Below are 18698 nucleotides of genomic sequence, written 5' to 3' on the forward strand. Positions count from 1 at the left end.
TGATGCTATATTCTGATGAAATCACAATAGAATTTTTGGACTTCAATATAAAGTGCTATGCTTGGCACAAACTTAAAACAGCACCGTACAGTGAAACATAGTGTTAGAAGCTTCATCAATGCGGATGCTTCTCTCTGGCAGTGTCAGGAAAACAGGAAAGATGAGAGAAACAGATGGCACCAGATACACAAAACTGTGCTGCAGTCCAAAGGAGTTGGTAGAAAATCTTTTAACAGAACAATAACTTGAACCATACAGCAAAAGCTACATTGTAAACCAGTTGAGCATCTTTGGAATTACTTTGCTCTCCACAAAAAACAAAAAACAAAAAAAAAAGTGCTCAAAGAGACACTATTGCCAAAGATGATCCCAACTATTACACAACTATAACTATTAATTTGTTCATAAATGGCATTTTATTATTTTTTAATACATTTAGTAAAATGTCTGGATTTTTTTCTTTTATATTGTATTATAATAACTGATGTTATATTATAATTTTGCTTTAACTTGTAATTTAGCTTTATGTGAAAAGGTCCAAGCTAAATGATCCCTTTTTACAGTCACTTATATGAACTCTGGGAGATAGAGACTGTTGATTTCATGAAACAAATGGACAAGACAGTTCAACTGAGGGTGATAACAAAAGAAGACTCTGAGCTGAATTAAATATGCCACTTCTGCTGAGAATTACAAATGAACCCTTAGAGAAATAGAACTGTCTGGACCATCTGGAAAAGATAGATTCACTCAGACCTAAATGTAGAACTCATACACTGCATATTCATAATTCCATTAGATCAATGATTAATACAGAGAAAGGTGTATTTACGAAATGATACATGAGCATGTAATGTGGTTCATTACATATTGATACACAAAAAGGAAATTGAATATTAGATGGTATGAAGAGGAGAGAGTGACAGAAGGGGAAAAGAGAGAAGAAATAAAAGAATTTGCTACCAAACTATCAGACAAGATTACATCAAAATGAAGGAGAGATTGAGGCTTCAGAGAATAAAACAGGATAAAAGAAATAAGTGACAGGAAGTAAATTGCTCTGAGCTACAGACACAGAAGACAAAAAAATAGAAGGGGAATAAACAGAAATGTTCCACTTAAAGAGAGTCCCTGGTGACTGCCTGATGCCTGTCTGAAAGAAGGGACAGAGGGAGTATGTGTATGCATGCTTAACTCAAGCTGACCGGTGTACTCCGCTGTTACACATGACGATGTGGCATGCTCCCAGACGACTGCACAGCTCCGATGCCACTGTGAGCAGCCCGACTCCAGACGCTCCGCAGGCTGTGAATTGGCATGCAGCCATCCTCCGACATGAGATAAAACTCTCCATCAGTCTGTACAACTCATCAATCGCATTCAAAGGACGCATCAGCTACAAAGAGAGAATGATGGAAAGATTCAATATTAAACTTATCTCAACTGCTTTTGTTTCAGGACTGACTCAACACAGTACCAAAAAATGTCCTTAAAATAAAACACTGAAATGTATTAATATTACAATGAATAGAAAAACATCATGGTTACTTGTGTAACCTCCGTTCCCTGATGGAGGGAACGAGACGTTGTGTCGATGTAGTGACACTAGGGGTCACTCTTGGGAGCCCGAGACACCTCTGGTCTTTGATAAAAGGCCAATGAAAATTGGCGAGTGGTATTTGCATGCCACTCCCCCGGACATACAGGTATAAAAGGAGCTGGTATGCAACCACTCATTTAGGTTTTATGCTGAGGAGCCAATATAAGGTCCGGCCATTTCAGCGGGTAGTTCACCATTGTGGCAGGAGGGACACAACGTCTCGATCTCTCCATCAGGGAACGGAGGTTACACAAGTAACCATGACGTTCCCTATCTGTCACTCACTCGACGTTGTGTCGATTTAGTGACACTAGGGGTCCCTAAACGAAACGTCACATTTGGCTGAACTGTGTTACGTGAACTGGCGGTGTGTGGTGGGCAGACTACTGTGTGCCTCATAGCCAGCACACCAGGTCGACACGTAACCTCCCCCAACATAGTTATGAGTGTCGAACGGCCCTTTTTGGGGACAAGTCGACTACCCAAAAGATAGAGACAGGCTTAACCCAGTCGTGGCCTCTTTTCCCCTTCTCTTTTTTCCACTCCCTAAAAAAGAAGGGGGATTATCTGACTGGGCCGCCAGGTCTAGTCGGGGGGTGTCCCTCCCAAGAGGAAGACACAGCGGAGACCACACCTCGCCCAAAGAGAGGAGGGGGGATATTTAAGTGGAAGGATACGTCACATGGTCATTCTAACCATGTGGAGAGTCTTCAAGGTAGATCCTGCCCAATGGGGGAGGAGTTACTACAAACATGGAGACTGGGGCAGAAGGGCTCTGCCCAAGGAAGACGCAGTTTGCCAACAGGGAAACGAATTAACGGAAGATATAAATCGCATGGGGTTAGCCTTACAGGGAACTGCCACATACGGAGCACCTACCCCAGAACAGGACTCTTCTGTACTGGGCCGGCAGCGAATCTCTTCGAAAAGTCGACTGCCACAGGGCTCAGAGGAAGTCAACCAGGGAACAAACTTGTGAACACTACTGGGAATTAATGGCGCACATCTTTAGCTCAAAAGGAGGTGGAAGGCGCTATGTGCAAGCGATACACCCGGCCAGCTATCCCGGGCATATCCGCTTGTGTTGCGTGCCACTACCTGGGACAAAACCGGTTCCACCCGGAGGTTGTAGAACCTTGCAAAGGTGTTGGGTGTTGCAAATGTCTGTTAGAGAGGCACCTCTGGCCAGGGCCCAGGAAGCCGCTACACCCCTGGTAGAATGGGCTCGTAGCCCTACCGGGGGCAGCATGTCCTGGGCAAGATATGCCATAGTTATGGCGTCAATGAGCCAGTGGGTGATCCTCTGCTTGGAGACAGCACTTCCTTTCCGCTGTGCACCAAAACAGACAAAGAGCTGCTCATAGATTCTTAAGCTCTGCGTGCGATCCATATAGAAGTGTAAAGCGTGCACTTGACACAGCAATGACAGGGCTGGGTCTGCCTCCTCCTGAGGCAGCACTTGCAGGTTCACCACCTGGTCCCTAAAAGGGGTGGTGGGAACCTTGGGCACATAGCCCGGTCAGGGTCTCAAAATTACGTGAGAGTAACCCAGACTGAACTCCAGGCACGTTTCGCTGACAGAGAATGCTTGCAGGTCACCTACCCTCTTGATGGAAGTGAGTGCAGTCAGGAGGGCAGTCTTCAAGGAGAGTGCCTTAAGCTCGGCTGACTGCAAAGGCTCAAAGGGGGCTCTCTGTAGACCCTGAAGGACTACAGAGGTCCCATGAGGGAACGAGGCACGGTCTGGAGGGATTCAGCCTCCTGGCGCCTCTTAGGAACCTGATGATCTGTTCGTGCTTCCCTAAGGACTTACCGTCGACTGTGTCGTGGTGTGCTGCTATGGTGGCAACGTACACCTTCAAGGTGGAAGGAGACAGCCTCCCTTCCAACCTCTCCTGCAGGAAGGAAAGCACTGATCCGACTGCGCATCTCTGGGGGTCTTCGTGTCGGGAAGAACACCACTTAGCGAACAGATGCTACTTAAAGGCATACAGGCGCCTCGTAGAGGGTGCCCTAGCCTGAGTGATCATGTCTACCACCACAGGTGTTCCGCGTCCCTTTCAGGGTCTAGACATGGAGATTCCAGAGGTCTGGTCGCAGGTGCCAGAGGGTGCCCCTTCCCTGAGAAAGAAGGTCCTTCCTCAGGGGAATTCGCCAGGGGGGAGCTGTCATGAGGAGCGTGAGGTCCGAGAACCACGTCTGGGTGGGCCAGTAGGGTGCTACCAGGACGACCTGCTCCTCGTCCTCCCTGACCTTGCACAGGGTCTGTGCAAGCAGGCTCCCTGGGGGAAACACATATTTGCGTAGGCCAGGGGGCCAGCTGTGTGCCAGCACGTCTATGCCGAGGGGAGCCTCGGTGAGGGCGTACCAGAGCGGGCAGTGGGAGGATTCTTGGGAGGCGAACAGATCCACCTGTGCCCGTCCGAATCGACTCCAAATCAGCTGGACCACCTGAGGGTGGAGTCTCCAATCTCCCCTGAGGGTAACCTGCCATGACAGCGCGTCTGCTGTAGTGTTGAGGTTGCCCGGGATGTGAGTGGCTCGCAGCGACTTGAAGTGCTGTTGACTCCAGAGGAGGAGACGGTGGGCGAGTTGTGACATACAACGAGAGTGCAGACTGCCTTGGCGGTTGACATATGCTACCGTTGCCGTGTTGTCTGTCCGAACTAACATGTGCTTACCCTGGATCAACGGCCGGAACCTCCGAAGGGTGAGCAGAATTGCAAACAACTCAAGGCAGTTGATGTGCCAATGCAGTCGCGGACCCATCCAGAGACCGGCGGCTGCGTGCCCATTGCAAACAGCGCCCCAGCCCATTTTGGAGGTGTCTGTCGTGACCATGACGCGCCTGGTGACCAGTTCTAGAGGAACACCTGCCCGTAGAAACGAGAGGTCGGTCCAAGGGCTGAAAAGACGGTGACAGACCGGTGTGATGACCATGCGATGTGTCCCGTGGCGCCATGCCCATCTCGGGACTCATGTCTGGAGCCAGTGCTGAAGCGGCCTCATATGCATCAACCCGAGCGGGGTGGCCACCGCCGAGGATGCCATATGCCCCAGGAGCCTCTGAAAAAGTTTCAGTGGAACCGCTGTTTTCTGTTTGAACGCCTTCAAACAAGCCAGCACTGACTGGGCACGCTCATTCATAAGGTGCGCCGTCAAAGAAACTGAGTCCAACTCCAAACCGAGAAAAAAGATGCTCTGAACCGGGAGGAGCTTGCTCTTTTCCCTGTTGACCTGAAGCCCTAGTCGGCTGAGGTGTGAGAGCACCAGGTGCCTGTGTGAGCACAATATGTCTCGAGAGTGAGCTAGGATTAGCCAGTCATCGAGATAGTTGAGAATGCGAATGCCCACCTCCCTTAACGGGGCAAGGGCAGCCTCTGCGACCTTCATAAAGACGCGAGGAGACAGGGACAGGCCGAAAGGGAGGACTTTGTACTGATACGCCTGACCCTCGAATGCAAACCGCAGGAAGGGTCTGTGTCGAGGAAGGATCCTAGACGTGGAAGTACGTATCCTTCAGGTCTACCGCCGCGAACCAATCTTGATGCCAGACGCTCGCTAGAATGCATTTTGCGTCAGCATCTTGAACGGGAGTCTGTGTAAGGCCTGGTTCAGTACTCGCTGGTCCAAGATTGGCCGCAACCCACTGCCTTTTTTCGGTACGATGAAGTAAGGGCTGTAAAACCCTTTCTTCACCTCCGTAGGAGGGTAGCGATCGTTTTCGCTCTTGACCAAGGTGAAGTGAATACCGCTGAACCTTGGCGGGTGCCTGGCGAACTGTATCGTGTAGCCGAGTCGGACAGTCCGGATCAGCCATCGCGACGGATTGGAAAGCGCGAGCCACGCGTCCAAGTTCCGCACAAGGACAACGTCGTCGGACGTACCGGCAGGTGGGGCCTCGCGGCAGGGCGGAGCTCAAGGTGCCACACCACGTCATGGCTGTGCTGAGTCTAGGGACATCGAAGCACTTACCTGGCTCCTTGTGACCACCCCCGGAACAGCCTGGGACGGGGGAGAAAGAGGCCTGTCCTCGTAACCCATGGAGACTGCCACATCGGGGGCGGCTGTGTGCCACAGCTGGGCACTCAGGGGCGGAAAGGCCACCACTGGAGCGCCAATCCTGCAAGAAAAAACCCATGGACGGTAGTCGTGGTGATGACCGTGCACACCGGGTATGTGACCCAGGAAGGAAGGAAGCCGCTCTTTTGCTGAACTGTTGGGTACCGCAGCCACTTGGGCATGCGGCGAAATCAAACAAAAAGGCAACACAAGATTTTCCGCCCGGCCCTCCACCGGGGGATGGAGTGGTCTTTTTACCAGCTCCAAGTGAGTGGGTTCCCTCGTCCCTGGGTCGTACATCTCAGGGGCACTTTGAGGACCTCCGTGGGTTCTTAGGCACCAGCTGTGAGACGGGTGGCGTCTGCTTCCTGCGGTGGGCTCCATGCTGGGGCCAGGCTGAAGGGGCGGGCTGCGGCGGAGCCGGTGCAGTCACCGTAGGGGGACGCCCTTGGCGACGAGCAGACGGGCAGGATGTGCCGGATTGCCTGCGTCTGCTGCTTCACCGCCGAGAACTGCTGAGCAAAGTCCTCGACGGTGTCGCCGAATAGGCCAGCCTGGGGAATGGGGGCAGCAAGGAACTGTGTCTTGCCGGCCTCGCCCATCTTGACCAGGTTGAGCCAAAGATGGTGCTCCTGGACCACTAGTGTGGCCATCGTCTGCCCGAGAGACTGCGCCGTGACCTTCATTGCTCGGAGAGCAAGGTCGGTCGCCGAGCGCAGTTCCTGCATCAAATCTGGGGCGGTACTACCCTCATGCAGTTCTTTCGATGCCTTGGCTTGGTGGACCTGCAGGTGAGTCATGGCGTGCAGGGCAGAGGCGGCTTGTCCAGCAGTGCTAGGTATGCTGTAGGTGTACTTTAGTGTATTTTTTTCTTAGAAATCCTAAATTCACTATGCATTGTCACACTGAGAATCAATGGGTTCATACTTACTTTCAGAAGCTTTATATGGAGTTAGGATGAAAATAAGGTGCATTTCGAACTGTTCTATGACCAGTGCAGACAGACAGCACACTGGAGGTTAAGTCATTCACTAAATAGGGAGCAAGGGAGCATCCTATACCTTTTTATGCAGCTAAGTGCATTCAATCCAAACTCCCTATCAAAAGTTCAGTTTCAGGCTGCAGATGATGTTTGGACCACTCAACATGGTTGGCAGACATGGGACAATGGTAATCAGTACATACAGTAGATTCAGAATTTATAATGTATAATTTTATTTTAACATGATTGGCAGCGATTGGATGATGCTTGCCATTAATTTGAATAAAAATTTATTATGTGAATTTTTGATGTAATGTCTGTAATGTTTCTAAAACAAGACTAACCAACACTCTTGGAAACATAATAAACAATTTGATAAAAAAAAAAAAAAATTGGACATTCTATAGCTTGATATTATTTAAAATTTCACAGCTTAGTCCCACTGTCCACATAGGTTGCCATACATTTTTAGGAAAACTATTTGCTCTAGAATGTTTTTTTTTGTTTGTTTTTTTTTTTGTGACGAGGAGGAGGGCATGGCCGGGCGTGATGGAGCACGGCCGGCGCTGAATCAGCTGATCAGCGGGACAGTGAGATAAGTGGCAGCCGGAGACGCCGGTTCGAGAGAGAGAGACGCACGTGGCCACATTGCATGTGTGTCTGTTTATGTTTGTTTTAAGTTGAGTTTCTCATTAAAATTTTATGTTTACTCTTCAGCCGGTTCCTGCCTCCTCCTTGCCCATCCTTGTACTGTAACAGTATAAAGGTCGGGCAGGGAGGAGGCAGGAAGAGGCTGAACAGTCAACATAAAATGTAATGATATAAATGAACTTAAAACAAACATAAACAAACACAGACACACATGCAACACGGACATGTGCGTCTCTCTCTCTCAAACCGGCATCTCCAGCTGCCCCTTATATCGCTCTCCCGCTTATCGGCTGATTCAGTGCCGGCCGTGCTCCATCACGGCCCGGCCATGCACTCCTCCTCGTCACATGCATGTTTATTAAGTGCTACTAGTTACAATTCAAAAAGGGAAATGGAAAATGCACACAGCAGTCACACTCAGGACTCAGGAGGTTAGTGAAAACATGCAATATAAACAACAATATTAAGTTAAATTAAACCAAAGCTAAAGTTAAAGGAATGTTATGGGTTTGATACAAGTTAAGCTCAATTGACAGCATTTATGGCATAATTTTGATTAACATAAAAAATAATTTTGAAGTGCCTCATACATTAAAATAAGCACAAAAACCTTTTCTGTGCAAAGTTATATCCAATATTCCAGCTTTGTTAATATTTATCTTTGTGGCTATACTTTTGAAATATTGTGTATTTTAACATTTATGAACATTCCTCTTGTAAGTGCCTTACTGTAACCATGATTTTATTTTTATTTTTCATGCTTATTTTTTTTGAAGTAATCAGCATTATGCTACAAATGCCTCTGATTGAGCTTAACTTGTTTTGACCCAGAACATTCCTTTAAGAAGCTAGTGTTCAGACAATGTTTCACATTAAAATCCATAGTCAAAATAAAATGTAATGCACAAATCTATGACTCTGATCGTCAATAAATATTTTAATGGCTTTGTGATGTAATATACATAAAGTATATTAATAAGTTCATTTTTGGGTCTTAACCCACCAGTTGAAAACCACTCTACTCTCTACTCCCAGCTTCTGTTTTCATTCCAGAGGACCAACAAATACAAATAAATGCATGTAATAAATAGCTAGCTTCACTACACAGTCGTAAACAAAGATTTCCCCTGAGTCCCTGCTGATAGCAGTATGAGTGATGGAACATACCTTGTCTATGAAGGCTGCTTTGGGTGCGGAGCTGAGGGGAAGGTTCGATTTATCCAGATAAAATCCCCTGTGGAGGGTTAAAATAGGCATGTTAGTGTAAGCACTACTGAACAAAGACAAATGAACATACACAAGCAGCAGTCGATGTGTAGTAACATTTCATTTGGGATTTGATTTATCTCTTACATAAAAAGAACGCTGCCTGTGCGTTTACTTTAGTCTGCAAACAAAGCAGCAGAGAACTCTGTTTCTGAAACAAACAACGTCCATCTACTTTGGGATTCATTCCAGATGTAAATTAATTATCATACTGACTGCAATTCCCATAACAGACACAGGGTGCAGTAGAGGAGTTGAAAGAGCATGAGTGTGATGGTGTGCTGGTCAATATAGTACGACCACATAATGGGTCCAGAGCTCTAGTGAAAGCCCACTAATAGCACTTATCTGCTGGATTGATCCTTGTAAAAAGCAATAATGTGGGTCTGTTAATGGTAACATAAAACAATGTAAGTACACAACAATGTAAATATTATGTTTTAGAGGTGCCATTGACATTTGGTTAACCATGACAGCTCCCTCAAGTGCAAACTCTATAATGTTTATTCTATCTATCTATCTATCTATCTATCTATCTATCTATCTATCTATCATCAAACTGCAGTTTTACTGTCTTCTTCACAAATCAGTTCTGTAGTGTCAGCACAAAGGCATATTGAAGCACATGTTTACTGTCAGGTAAATTAATCCACCCACCATCTGCATCCCAGCCAGCACATATTTATTATGATAATATCCTTATCTGTCACATCATAAATATTATTGTTAATTAATCTAAGATATTAATCGCTGTAGGAGCAGATGATATGGAAATGTTTAACAGAGGTAGATTGGTTTCGCGATTAGAGGCTATTAATAAAGCAAATTGATGTTTACGAATGCAAACACAGTTTTTTATTTCTCAATCTCTTCTTTTCTCTCCCATGTCCACCTAAACAGACAAACAACTGGGAAACTCTTACACTGAAACACACATGCATAGATCTATTGAACCCAGTGTCTTGAGGTAAGTTCATAAGATTGAGCTCATCCTGTATACTAATCAAGGCAACTTTATTGTACAACATTAATGTAATGAGATGCATTTACAAACACCCAGAGGCAGGGGTGGACTGGCCAATAGGAGCACCGGGTATTTTCCTGCTGGGTAATTTGGGCCAGCCTGCTGCTGCGCAAGTACCGGCCAGTCTTACAGGTGATATAGGCGGCCACCCTGGGTACCAACATGCCCATGCGAACCTCATAACAAGCAAAAATGTAATAAACTCTGCAAGACAAGCCAAAACAATGGCTTTTATTTTGAAATAGCTTACACATCGGAGCACATATCCATATGACCGCATCAACTCCGTACCTCATGTGGACCTCATTATTTGACAAACAAATCACAATAATGGTGACAACCAAAAGCAACATATTAAGTATAAGATGAGCTCTGAATAATCACTTAGTGACAAATAACTGCAAGTTACAACAAATACAATAACAGCAGCATAAATAAAATCGATGAGCAGTACATAGTCATTTGCATAATTTATTCATACCGCAAACCATTTCTGGGAGCTGAAGCACGGCTTGCTGAATAATGCTCATGCCTGATAAACATGCAAAAAATAAGTCATGAAAAATATTACTTTGTAGCAATTTGAGTCTTTGAGGCTTACTTTGTTTAAAGGATAGCAGAAACAGTACTTGTCAAAGCATAGGGCTTTTCACATTTTTTCAAGAATAATCTGGGGAAGGAATTAAAACACTGCAGATATAAAGACACAACAAACTCACATAGATTGAAAATATGAGCTATTAATCTGCAGAATATTTGCAAAGATCTACACTTTAAGAGGCATGTTTATTTATTTATTTTTTACATATATTTATATTTGTATATTTATATATGTACATATTATGGCCAAATTTGTTTTAATTGATTTTTTTAAAATAAACATTTACACATAGTTATGTGAGTAATTGACATGAAATTTTAAGTACTGTCATCAGTGTCCTGCTGTGTGACACTATCTTTATCTAACAATTTTAAACATTTTATGGTCATGTAAAGCTATATATACATATATTATATATTACTATTATACTTGTTGTTTCCACAACCTCATATTAACTAAGACAATAGTTTATTTGCACTTCTAGAAAAAAGCTGAACTTTGAAGAAATGCTGACTTGTCACAGCACCTAAAATACACACTTTCCCTTGTACTTTCATGTACATTTTAACCTAACATCTGTATGTTGGGGAAAAAGTTTTCTGACATGTTATTTGTCTGATCAACAAAGTACTTATTTTTAGTGCTTTCTCTAAAAAAATCCACTCATCACATTTACAGTGGTTTTATATGTTTTAAAGTTATGACAATTTTTGCACTGGTGGACTAGCAGTCAATAGAACATTTTGAAATTGAGCCATAAAATTAAATCAATGAGCTGGTGTGGTGGGCCACTCTGGGCCAGAAAGTCCAGGGCCACTTTTTAGTCCCAGTCCGCCCCTGCTCAGAGGCCATCAGCTTTAGGCAGTAAGAGCTTTAAACACCAATTCCACTGATTTAAAAAAGGATTTTCATCTTCATTTCATTAAGCAGCACTCAACATCTCCTGCAAAGTGTAAACAAACACTATCAGAGTTGAATTGCCTTAGAAACATCCATATAGGCATCAAAGCTCTGATTCTCCTGCTGACAGACTTCAAGAGCCTTTGTAATCATTTTAAATCATCTCAGTGTAATACACATACATAATTTAGAGATACATCATTTATCAGAAACACAACCTAGAAGGTTACTTAATCAGTATTCAGTATTGATTGATTGACTAATTGACTCACTGATTGACAGATAGACAGATTGTTTGATCAGCACGTCCCTCATTATTCAAACCCCTTATAATACATACAAAACAGTGACCAGACATGTCCAAAGCTGTCACCTTGTCAGGATGGGTTTCTGTCTGACGGGACCGTGGCATTATCGCCCTCTTTCTGTCTCGTGTTTCCTGTATGTTCTTTGTGTGAGCACGGGTCTGGTTGTTAGTGACCACCGTGCACTCTCCGGTGATGTCACGGTCCTGTCACCTTGTCAGGTTGGGTTTTGTCTGACAAGGACCATGGCATCATCATTCCCTGCTTGTTTTGTTCCAAGCGTGTTGACGTGTTTGCCCTCATGTGTTCCAGGTGTCGCTGGCATGCGGAATCAGCATTTCCATGGGAACCCTGATAGTTTCCATGGGAACGCTGATCATGCCAACTTTCATCTGCAAGCGGCACCTGCCCCTTGTTTGTTCATGCCTATATTAATCCCCTCGTGTGTCATGTCCTTGGCTGGATTGTTAAATGTAGTTAGATGTTGAATGTTTAATGTTGCTCAGTGTTGACTGAGTTTTTGAGCATTGTTGTTTGATGTTGAGTACTAACCTCACTCTCTCTGCTTAGTTGGTCCTGTCTCGTGTATCTGTTGGTTGCCCACGAGTTGGGTGTGTGGTTGCCTTACAGTTTTGCTGCATGTCAGCTGGTCTTCCACAAAGGATACCTTGTCTCTGCCTGCATGTCGGTAGTTAAGATTGCCCATCTCTGCTTGGCGTTGTTCTGCAACTCACTGATCTTCAGCGGAGGATTCTACGAATCTGTTCCTCAACCCAGTGACTGCTCATTATTTCTGTTAATAAATGCTTTGAACTGTTCCTCTGCTCTTGGGTCTGTTTGTTCTCACTATTGCTCATTACAGAACAATCCATCCACGTATGGACCCAGCAGAGGAATTCCCTTTTCCGCTCCGCCCTCTCTCAGCAGGGAGCCATGCTGGGACTTCAGCAGGATCAAATCTCTGCTTTGAACCGGGCTCTGGCGATGATGGCTTTGCAGCTCGCTGAGCTCACCTCTGTTGTTCAGCAGCTCCGCCTATCTCCTGATGCTGGCCCCTCTCAGGAATCTTCCTTACCGGCTTCGGCGGTTCCCATGGCTCCTGGATGCTTTGAAGCCCGTATTACCCCTCCAGCCCCATTTTCAGGTGAGGCTGAATCCTGCAGCACATTCCTTTTGCAATGTTCCTTGTTCTTCACTTCACAGCCCTCTGCTTTCCCGTGGAGAGAATGAAGGTGGCTTACGTCATCATGCGCGTCACCGCCTGGAGAACCGCCACGTGGGACAATGGACGTGCTTGTTGTGCGTCGTACTTACCGTTCGCCATGGAGCTCTGCCGAATATTTGATCCGGCCCTGCTGCAGTGTGATGAACCTATCACCACCCGGAGGAGGTGGAGGAGGAGCCGGGCACCTGCTCCTCAGTCGCTGACAGCATCCACAGTTGCGAAGGCCATTCCCCTGTTGCTGCCAGTGTCCACGGTCACTGAGGCCGATCCCCTGCTGCCGCCAGTTCCCACAGTCACTGAGGCTGTTCCCCTGCTGCTGCCAGCACTCACGGTCACTAAGGCCATTCCCCTCCTGCCACTTACAGCGCCCATGCCTGCCATGGTCAATGAGCCAGCGCCCACACCTGCTATGGTCAATGAGCCCATTCCTGAAGCCTCATCCGTTCCAGAGCCAGCGCCGGAAGCCTCGACCGCACTAGAACCAGTGCCTGAAGCCTCAGCCGTTTCGAAGGTTGTTTCCCCTTCCCTGCCTGTGCTCACAACCATGGAGGTCATTTCCCTGTCAGTGACAGTGCCCCCAGCCACGGAGGCTGCTCCCCTGTCACGTTCTGTCCTCACAGCCATGGAGGCTGTTTCCCAGTACTTGTCAGTCTTCACAGCCATGGAGGCTGTTCCCCTGTCACTGCCAGTGCTCACAACTGAGGACGCTGTTCCCAAGTCACTGCCTTTGCTCACAGCCACGGAGGCTGCTCCCCTGTCACTGCCAGAGCTCACGGCCATGGAAGCTGTTTCCCTGTCACTACCTGTGCTCACGGCCACGGAGGCCATTCCCCAGCCTCTGTTGGTGCCCACAGCCATGGAGGCTGTTCCCCAGTCCATGTCGGTCTTCACAGCCACGGAGGCTGTTCCTCTGTCACTGCCAGAGCTCATGGCCACGGAAGCTGTTTCCCTGTCACTACCTGTGCTCACGGCCACGGAGGCCATTCCCCAGCCTCTGTCGGTGCCCACAGCCATAGAGGCTGCTCCCCAGTTGCAGCTGCTAGTGCTCACAGCTGCGGAGGCCGTTCACCAGCCGCGACCAGTGCCCACGCCTGAGCCATCCACAGCTCCACCCTCTGAGCCGCTCCCTCCTGAACCCTGTCCAGCGGCTGCCACCCAGTTCTCTTTCCCCTCTGCCCTGAGGCCGCCTCCCAGGCCACCAGACTCTGCCCCTGCCCTGAGGCCTACGGACCACACCACTTTACTTAAACTGGTTTCCCTCCCTTTCTGTTGTATTTCCTGTTCTATGTTAAGTGTTCATTTTGTTTGCCTTGAGGCATCCCTTTGTGAGGGGGCAGGGGTGTGGTACTGTCACAGTGGCATTATCGTCCCCTCTGTCTCATGTTTTGTGTACATTCTTTGTGTGAGCGCATGGGTCCGGTTGTTGGTTACCACGAGTTACCACCATGCGCTCTCCGGTGATGTCACGGTCCTGTCACCTTGTTAGGCTGGGTTTTGTCTGATGAGGACTGTGGCATCATTATTCCCTGTTTGTTTTGTTCCAAGCATGTTGATGTTTTTGCCCTCATGTGTTTCAGGTGCTGCTGACACGCGGAATCAGAATTTCCATGGGAACTCTGATTGCTTCCATGGGAACGCTGATCATGCCAATTTTCAGCTGTGAGCGGCACCTGCCCCTTGTTTGTTCATGCCTATATTAATCCACTCGTGTGTCATGTCCTTGGCTGGATTTCTACATTTAGTTAGATGTTGAATGTTTAATGTTGCTCAGTGTAACAGAGTAAAGGTTGGGCAAGGAGGAGGTGGGAACCAGCTGAACAGTCAACATAAAGTTTAATGGTCAACATAAACTTAACCAGCATAAAACATAAGGATATACACACAACACGGCCGCATACGTCTCTCTCTCTCTCTCTCTCGAACCGGCATCTCCAGCTGCCCCTTATCTTGCTCTCCCACTGATTAGCTGATTCAGCACCGGCCGTGCTCCACTGGTCTGACTAACTCCCCCCCCCCCCCCAATCGCTGTAGGGGAGACGCTGCCCTTCCGGCCGTTCTGTCAGCCAGTGGTCCACCCGCCTCCTGGGGGAGAGACGAGGGGAGGCGTGGGGAGAGGGAAAGGGCGAGCGGAGATACACAGAGAGAGAGAAAGGAGAGAGAGAGAAGAACTTGCTAGCCAGATTCTACGAATCTGTTCCTCAACCCAGTGACTGCTCATTAACTCTGTTCCTCTGCTCTTGGGTCTGTTTGTTCTCACTATCACTCGTTACAAAAGCTTTGAGTTTCTAAAAAATGTTATGTTCCATTTTATTTATTGATCCTGACTAACTCAACAAAGTGTTTAAAAAAAGACAGAGGAAGAGAGGGAGACAAAGCAAAAAGAAAATGAACTTTGTAATTTCAGTCAACAAGAGAAATGCTTCAAGAACTGCCAACACAAGACCTTTACAACCAAGCTGTTCTACGCAGGATGTTTGATCATTTATTTGAAGTTTCAACCTGCCTTCTGAGGACAGTCTGTTTCAGTCTCATTGTAAAGGTCCTGAATTATCAAAGGGTAAGCCATGGCCACATCCATCATCTCTATATGCTTAAAAAAGTTTCCCGAAGATGTCCTTGCTATGTACATTTCAGAACAGGATTTTTGAGAGCTCTGAAATCACCTGAAGTAAGACTGTGGCTTAATATTGTAACAGTATAATTGGTAAAATACAGGGGTTACTGTCTGGCTGTGATTAAAAAAAAGAGACTTAAGCGCAGAAGGTTGATCGATGACAAAAACGGGCAGGGGAAAAATCAGGCGAGTGGAGTCAAAAACCCAGGTAAACAGTCCAATCATGCAATAAATCCAAAAGGCCGAGGCAAAACCGTGGTCAAAGAACAGACGAAGATCAGATACTAACAGCAAGTAAATGGGAAAAACCAACAGAATGGCAGGACTGGCACAGATACTGTAAGTACTTGGCACAATCTAGCACAAAACAACAGACGGAGAGGGAATAAACAGGCAACAAGAGGGTTAACAAGCAACAGGTGATAATCATCTTCCCAATTACGAACCAGCCAATGAGGATGATCTAAAAAACACAACACACACACAGAGCCACACACCAAAACACAGTCAGAAAAAACCGAGCTACTGTAATCAGGCCGGATTCCTGACATTTATGATTTTTGAATGCAGAAACCAGGACTATATAACCAACAGAACCACAGATGTAAAGTTTTTTAAATTGTAATTTTTATAGTCATTTTAGGGTTTTAGGGTTTGTTGACATTACATTGTTGTAAAAAGCTGTGAAATTTGCTATAACTTTACACAGAAAACGTATTACACTAAAATAATGTTAACACGCATATTGTTTATAGCATCTTGTGGCTATACTTTTGATACTGAGTATATCTGGAACCCAGATTTTTGCTTTTTTTAAAGAAAGGTGCAAGTCAAAATAAAATTTTGTGGTAATAAATATTATGCCACAAATGTTGTTGAATGAGCTTAACATGTATTGAACCCGTAAAATTATTTTAACTTAACGAAAGTTACGTTTTGCTTATGTAATGTTTATTTAATGTTTAAGTTTTCAATTAAATATCTCCTAAAATTATTTAGGAGAAATAATATTACAAATATTGAGAATGGCTGATAAATAGTGAGAGTACAGACTATAATATGATTGTGGATAGTATCGCTCATATAAAGTCTTGAAAAAATTGCATGAGAAATGTTTGAGTTCATATTGAAAAAATACCTGACTTTTGATAGAAAACTTCTGAGAAATCTTTCTCAGGAGAAAAATATGAAAAGCAAGAGCAAAAGTCTTAAGCGAAAAATTCCATTTGCTCTTCATTTAGTCTCACTGCTATCTAGGAGAAACAACTGAGATATTCAAAGGATGAATTTTTATTTTTTTATTTCATGGGCTAATCTGACTATTATGTCAGAGGCCACAATTATACCATGGTATCATAAACATTATAATACTATCCAAAGAACAGACCAGTTAAAACTGGGTCTGTTTCTTATAGTTGTTCTCAACCAGTGGCACCAGTTAACACTCCATCTACAGTGTAGATGCAGTGTTATGCAGAGTGCCCCTCATTTTGAGACTGTGCCTAAAGAATCAGCTGATTTAAAACAATAGCCCGCTGTGCTACACAAAGTACCAGGAAGCAGACAGGCATAATGTGCTTTCATGCTTCATAAAACCAAACAGCCTCATCTGGCTCACTCAGGCAGCACCAGATGGAGCTGAAGATTTATGTCACTAGATCAATCGCCTATTCGCTGTTCAGTTTCACGGCAGAAACAATTGGCTCACGCCAAGACTGCACTGCTAAAAAACATACACTGCACTGATAGAAGTGTGCATGGAGGTATGTGTCAAGGGACCTTAGACAAGATATTGATTATCCACTGCATTTTTAACACTAGTTCAATACCTCTTTGTCTGATACCACAGACTTTAGGAAAGTTTTACCAGCAACCCTTCCAAAGAGTACTCTAGTAAAATGATGCTGTCAGTTGATAAATATGAAAGATGACCAAAATTAAAGTACCATCGCATATATGGTAAGAAAGAAAGAAAGAAAGAAAGAAAGAAAAAAAAGAAACCAGGGCCTTATAGTCAAGCAGCGTAAAATTTCTGCCAAGGTGAAGCATAACAAACAAAACTCCCACACTGTGAGAATGGCTGGGATTCTAGTTCTGGTGGTCTTACTCCGATTAGCCACTGCTATTCAGGCAGGCAAATTTAATCCATTAAAAACAGTGGGCAGTGTTAACTATATTAGAATGTTCTCTGGTGTATTTACTCGCCTACTCGTCTGTGTGTGGTAACTGTGGGACCCTGTGAGTTGTGCAGGAGTCGTAACAGAGCAGTGGTTATTCCTTCAAGGCAAAGTATGTAGTAACTGATGGCCTTTGTTTTCTCTCTATGGGCTCTTATGAGCAACTTTAATGGAAATGCTGGACAGGATCCAAGGATAGGCCACTCTCGCTGTGCCTCTCTTCTCTTGGCCTAAAAGCAAATTGCAGCCACTGTTTCATCTTAAAACCTGAAAACATAACTTCTGTCCCTATTTCACAAACATTACTCATTGTACTCTCTGCTCTTCAGGCATGAGTAGACATTGATGCATGAATACATTGTGCCTTACTGCAAACGATCATGATAGAATGGAACTGTGTTGGTATATAAATAAAGATAATTTACTGAATCAGATTAACAATGTTATTTTTAATTCTTAGACTAAAATTCGGTTTCTTTCCCCCAGTAGCTGTCAAAACACATTTACACACATTTAAAAGCCTGATGGCCATGAATCATTATCCCCATAGATTCTAGCACACCAAATAAAAAAACAAGCATTTTGTTGATTCACCTGTCATTTTCTATTCACACACTCCCTCTTACACATACATACATACATACAAAAAGTTTATGAATTATGTAACCTGATGTGATAATTCCCTCAAACAGAGAAGATAAAAAAAAGAGAAAATAATGTGTTCCATTTGTAAAATATACATAATATAAATAATCCATGTTCAGCAGCTAAAATGAAAAACTATTTTGTTCTCCGTGCACTTGTCAAATGTGCATGTCTTGAAATGAGATTTTTGTGTAGGCGCTCCTGGAAGTGAATTTTCAACTAAATGAAAAATTTCATTTGAATTTTCAATTTTTCAACTAAATGAAAAATTTATCAAGCATCACTAGACCACTAACTCTTAAGTATTAAACTACATTTGGTCTCATTCATGAAACACGAGCAAATTTTTGTGTAGATCGTTCGTAAAGCCGTTCTGACATAAATTCTCAGATTCATTAAAGTTTTTGTATTTTCAAAACGTTAGTTGGTACAAACAAAATTTACATCTGCTCCCGACCACATGTAAATCGTGCGTAAGACATCCAAACATGTTGTGTTCTTTCAGGCAAACTGTCATGACCAGATTTTGATAGAAGTGAAATTAAATAAGTAATGAAAAAATTAACTAATAATTAAATGAGTGAAATTAACCTTAAGAAATAACATAAATTAGTAAAAGAAAAAAAAAAGAAGAAAAAAATCTTTG

At 44.7% G+C, this 18698-nt stretch overlaps 1 protein-coding gene across 3 annotated transcripts in view; it reads right to left on the reverse strand.

Moving 5' to 3' along the window:
* LOC127432055 (phosphatidylinositol 3,4,5-trisphosphate-dependent Rac exchanger 2 protein-like) overlaps positions 1-18698 on the reverse strand; it is a 238069-nt gene that overhangs the window by 29125 nt on the left and 190246 nt on the right. The window contains exons 36-37 of one of the 3 annotated variants that reach the window (XR_007895678.1): positions 8463-8529; positions 1196-1396 (exon numbers count right to left, since the gene is read on the reverse strand). Coding sequence is in view for 1 of the 3 variants with exons in the window: in XM_051682838.1 (XP_051538798.1) it covers positions 1206-1396; positions 8463-8529 (258 nt within the window). In the remaining 2 variants the exon portion in view is untranslated. The remainder of the gene's footprint in view (positions 1-1195; positions 1397-8462; positions 8530-18698) is intronic. The other 2 variants (XM_051682838.1, XR_007895679.1) reach the window with 2 other exon arrangements.

This window comes from Myxocyprinus asiaticus, chromosome 41, assembly GCF_019703515.2.
Source record: "Myxocyprinus asiaticus isolate MX2 ecotype Aquarium Trade chromosome 41, UBuf_Myxa_2, whole genome shotgun sequence".
Classification (NCBI taxonomy): domain Eukaryota; kingdom Metazoa; phylum Chordata; class Actinopteri; order Cypriniformes; family Catostomidae; genus Myxocyprinus; species Myxocyprinus asiaticus.